Source organism: Nyctibius grandis, assembly GCF_013368605.1.
Source record: "Nyctibius grandis isolate bNycGra1 chromosome 34 unlocalized genomic scaffold, bNycGra1.pri SUPER_34_unloc_1, whole genome shotgun sequence".
NCBI lineage: Eukaryota > Metazoa > Chordata > Aves > Nyctibiiformes > Nyctibiidae > Nyctibius > Nyctibius grandis.
Window position 1 is genome coordinate 884,201 of NW_027167468.1, and position 5,264 is coordinate 889,464.

The following is a 5,264-nucleotide window of genomic DNA, read 5'->3' on the forward strand; positions in this document are numbered from 1 at the left end:
TTCAACTTTCTTGTCTCACTCCAATCAGTGTTTTGCAGGTGAAGGGCTGCTTGGCAGGTACCCCTGAACAGCCCTGAACATATCCTTGGCTTCCCCTTGTATTTTATTTTTCCCTCTTTTGCCCCTCCCAAGTTGGTCCCTTTGATTGTGCTCATGCCCTCCCATACAAACTGTACATGTCTGGTTGCCCATTCCTCATCAGACATGGTGTGTCTTGCTTTGTACCCCCACGAGGTATTTCTGGGATGGTCGCCATTGCAATGCCTATCTCGGCTTGCAGTTTCATTTAACTAGTATGTCCTCATCAAGGAAGGCTCAGACTTGATGGGATGAAGAGCAACCTCAAAGAAAAGGGCCTGGGCATTACAAGGGATGCCATAGCAGCCAGTGGTGGTGCCATGTGCATATCAGGCTGCACTGGGAGGAGCATGGGCACTTTGGCAAAGGGAGTTGTTCTTTGTCTTGACTCAGCACTGGTGTGGCCACATCTGGAATAAGGTGTCCCAGTGTGGGGCTGCACCATTTGGGGGAATGGCAAGAAACTGGAGGTGGTCCAGAGGAGATCTGCCAAGATGATGTTAGGGGCCATGTGTGGAGAGGCTGAGAGACCTGGGCTTCTTAGGCGTAGTGAACAGGAAGATCTAGGGAGTGTAGTATCATGTAGCCCATGACAGTTTAAAGTTGCTTTCAGCAGTGGTGGCACCTGCAAAAGAGCATGGGGAAGGAAAACCAGCAAGAACTGCAGTTTGGGAGGTCCAAACTGGACATGAGAAAGAAAGAAATGTCACTCCAAGGGTCATGCTATGGTGCAGAAGGTCAAGCAGAGGGAGTCTGGATTAGGAACAAGTCTGTTTCAAGGAACAGTCACTGATGATGACAGACAGACATCAGCACAGGTAGGAAGATGCTGGGGGGGGAAGCAGGTTGGATGTCTCCTGCCTGAAGAGAAACAGGCACAAGCATGAGACAGCCTAGGACAGCCTGTGGTAGAGATGGCCTAGGGTGCTGACAAGTCCCTGACAGAACTGAGGCCTTGGTCCCCTTGATTATGGCTGATGCCTCTGCCACCAAGACCTGTGAGTAGACGCGTTGTCATCATGCCACTGGAACCTCCTTATCCCCTTGTCCCCTGGCAGAGAGGCCAGGCAGTGTGATACTATTGTCCTTCACTTGGCATCGCACAGCCCACATCCCACTGCCCCAGGAGGAGCCCTGAGTCACATGTGAGGAAAATGATCTCCATTCTCCAGGGCTGGGAGTCAGGCTTGGTGTTTGGCTTGATAAACACAACAAGGCTTGACAAAGCACCAAAGCCAAGTGCACTCTGCCTTTGCTTGTGTGCCAGCACTGCCCCCGATTTTCTGCTGTATGGGTCCATGGGGAGGCTTTGTTAGTAACGGCCCTCAGTGGGGCCCATTAATGCTTCAAGGTACTTTGGGTTTTGCTTCTGACTTTGACTTCTGGAAAAGGTTTGTGCAAATCTCCTCTCAGTATCTGAGGTTCATGGACTCAGCACCAAATGTACCCTGGAGCTGATTACGATGCAGAAAGCCCTAATGTGCCTTTCTGTTCCTAAAAATGTTTCAAGTCTTCATGCCCTGTACAGCTAATTGGGGATGTTTCAGTGGGGTAGGTAAAGAGGAGTGAGTACTTAATAAAAATCATTTCTGCTTCTTAAAGGTATTTTATCTAACTTTTCAGTCTACTGAAGCAGGGATAGCAGCATGCTCCAACGGATATTGATCCAGGCTGTCTCCTAAGGACATCTGGAAAAGAAAGACAAGCAGTCCCTGGGGGTCTCTATGGACAGCCTTACTCCTCACCTCCCCTAGCCCGCCTGTTCCCTCATGGGCCACCTGCGACTTGCATCACTTTTCCTCACACCAGACTTCTCCTCGAGGTCTTCAGCTGGATTTTACAGATCCTTTGCACCAGCTCCCACTTGCTTTCCTTAGAGAACTGGCTGCACACAGGCACAGAACGTTTTCTCTTCATTGCCAACAAAGAGAAGTTAAACACAATACAATTTAATAAACTTTAAAACTCTCTCCTCAGCTGTATGCTAAGTTCAAGCAGCATCTGATATGATCCACCTTTCACTAGGCATTTCCGTACAAGAACTGTTCTAGGCAGAGGGAAAAGAAAGGATAGAAATAAACACGATTAAGGTGTTGACTAAAGATTTAATTAGACTTCTGAAAGATGGGATGTTTCTAACTCCCTGAAGCTCAAAGCAGAACCCAGATAGTTGAGAGGCATCTGAATGACCAAAGAGCAAGCGGAGGAGGGAACCTGGGAGCAATGGGAAGGTCATAAGTCCAGACAGTCTGCTGAAAAGATGTCCTTAGGCATGGCCATTGAATCAGGAGAGGTGGAAACACCTGAATTATGGGGGAGATGAAGTAATAGACAGAGTAGTGGTAATACAAGCACAGGGGAAGATCAATATTTCTTCTCCTGTCATTGGCCCACTTCCTGGACATTCCCATTCTGTCATGGTGGGAAAACATTGCCATTTCTTAAAAGTACTCCAATGATTCAGCTGATGAAAATCTGCTTCTATATTATTTATTTAATGTAAAAGAAATATAATTAAACATTGTGCACCTTTCTAGGCAGACATCAGTTGTCTGACCATAAACAGACAGTGTCACTTTTAGGGGCCGCAGTGTACCTGGTGCTGGCCTGGGATTGGCATCTATCACAGAGGACCTGTGGGAGACCAGAGCACCTTGCAAGCTGCAGGTGGAGGCTGGGCAGGGGTTCCTCGGGCATCTACACTGGCACCAGGTGTCTGTGTCCCTGTAGCTGAAGACATTTGTGTCCTACATCCATTCCCAGTTCTGGAAAGCACTTTCCATTTCAAAAACAGAAATCTGCCCCAAAGACTGAAAAAAAGCTGAGAAGTGTGTTGACACATTTCTTTGCTTTGCTTTTGTCTTAAGTTCTTCTTACTTTCATTTTCATTGACATTAACTGACATCTGACAGGCCTACAGGCATTAAACCAGGATCATTTGGTGTGTTGTACAGAGCCCCATGCCCCCAAAACCTTCCCTGCGCAGGACTCCTCAGTCTCTTCCCAGAGCCAGTCACACTCAGGTATCGACCTCTTTTCACTGAACTGGATGTTGGTTTAGATGGTCACTTAGTACAGGATTCATGCCCCATTATCATCTGCTTTGTTCCAGTTAGAAATATGATGCATCATCACAGGATCATAAGAGACCTGAGGTTGGAAGGGACCTCAGGAAGTCTGCAGTCCAACCTGTCAGAAACAGGGTCAGACCGAGCTGTTCAAGGCTTGATTCAGTCCGAGTTTGAAAACGTCCAAGGACAGAGACTGCACAGCCTCTCTTGGTGACCTGTTCCATGTGGGGTTTCACAGACATCCCAGCTCCAAGGCTGAGCAAGGCTGGGCATTCCCCCTGTGCAGGCCCTGAGCCCAGCAGAAGGAGGGACATGACTGTGCAGCAAAATAAACCCAAGAACCTGTGGGAGCGACCAGTGATGGAAGTGGACGAATAGTGAGGCAACCGGTGAGAGCTCACTCCAGACCCATTCCCTAACACATTGCCCCATGCCCGTCTCCCCTCAGCCCATGGAGAACCCCAGCACAGCAGCACGGCCGCACAGGGGAAATCTCTTCACCCTGATCCTGACCTCAGCTTTGGAAGAAGAGTCCAACCTCCAGACATCAGCACTGAGGAACCCCCCTTTTATTAGAGACAGGAGGCCAGCTGTACCATCGTGCCAGACAAATGCATGAAGGCCTCTGGGTCAGACAGGCTGTATTCAGGCCTCTGAAGAATTGGAGTGGATGTAGACATTCCTGGAGAAACAGGACTATCACAGATAAAATGCCAAAAACACAGGATGCTCCCAACATGAATTCAAAATTACTTTTAAAGAGACACGGGCTGCTTATTGCTGCTGAAAGGTTATTGATTGAAGAAGTTTCTTCAGTGTGCCTTTGAGCTCCTGGCTCCTCATGCTGTAGATGAGGGGGTTCATGGCTGGAGGCACCACCGAATACAACACAATGACCACGAGATCCAGGGATGGGGACGAGATGGAGGGGGGCTTCAAATAAGCAAACATGGCAGTGCTGATAAACAGGGAGACCACAGCCAGGTGAGGGAGGCACGTGGAAAAGGCTTTGTGCCATCCCTGCTGAGAGGGGATCCTCAGCACAGCCCTGAAGATCTGCACATAGGACAGCACAATGAAAACAAAACACCCAAAGACTAAAAAGGAACTAAACATGAGAAGCCCAGCTTCTCTGAGGTAGGAGTGTGAGCAGGAGAGCTTGAGGATCTGGGGGATTTCACAGAAGAACTGGTCCAGCGTATTGCCTTTGCAGAGGGGTAGTGAAAATGTATTGGCCGTGTGCAGCAGAGCATTGAGAAATGCACTGGCCCAGGCAGCTGCTGCCATGTGGACACAAGCTCTGCTGTCCAGGAGGGTCCCATAGTGCAGGGGTTTGCAGATGGCCACGTAGCGGTCGTAGGCCATGATGGTGAGGAGAGAAAACTCTGCTCCAACCAAGAAGGCAAACAGAAACACCTGCACAGCACATCCTGCATAGGAGATGTCCCTGGTGTCCCACAAGGAATTGGCCATGGATTTGGGGAGAGTGGTGGAAATGGAGCCCAGGTCAAGAACAGAGAGGTTGAGGAGGAAGAAGTACATGGGGGTGTGGAGGCGGTGGTTGCAGGCTATGGCAGTGATGATGAGGCCGTTGCCCAGGAGAGCAGCCAGGTAGATGCCCAGGAAGAGCCAGAAGTGCAAGACCTGCAGCTCCCGCTTGTCTGTAAATGCCAGGAGGAGGAAGTGGGTGATGGAGCTGCTGTTGGACATCTGCTGCCTCTGGGCATGGGGGACTGTTCAAGGAGGAAAACACAGTAAGTTAGGGGAGACTTCTCTATAAAATCAAAGCCATTTCCCATACCCACTCTCTCTGCTACACACACACACACACACACACACTTTTCTAGAAGATCTTCCTTCCAGCTTCCTGGCTGGAGCCCTGTTTGGTGCTGGCTGAGTGTGTCATGAGGAGCAGGACCTCTGCAGGCTGGCTGCCAAGGAGTCAGCCCTGCTCTGCAGCAGTGGGTTCATGGGAGCAGTGGGGTCAGGGACCAGTCCTGGTGTTTGTCAGATGAAATCACTGCTAACGCCAGAGGGCTTGTCAGCATCTGCACTCACAGTGCTAAGGAACCGGGATGGCAGAAGGCAGTTTGAGAGGTGTGGCTTTCTTTACAG

The 5,264-nt window shown here is 49.7% G+C and overlaps 1 protein-coding gene across 1 annotated transcript; it reads right to left on the bottom strand.

The window, feature by feature from the left end:
- Positions 1-3,923: 3,923 nt before the first annotated feature.
- Positions 3,924-4,931, bottom strand: LOC137677022 (olfactory receptor 14J1-like). The gene has a single exon (XM_068424214.1). The coding sequence runs from the start codon at positions 4,857-4,859 to the stop codon at positions 3,924-3,926; it is 936 nt and encodes a 311-aa protein (XP_068280315.1). The 5' UTR covers positions 4,860-4,931.
- Positions 4,932-5,264: the final 333 nt, after the last annotated feature.

Coding starts and splice junctions, on each gene's coding strand:
- LOC137677022 (XM_068424214.1), bottom strand. CDS start 4,859: ATGTCCAACAGCAGCTCCATCACCCACTTCCTCCTCCTGGCATTTACA.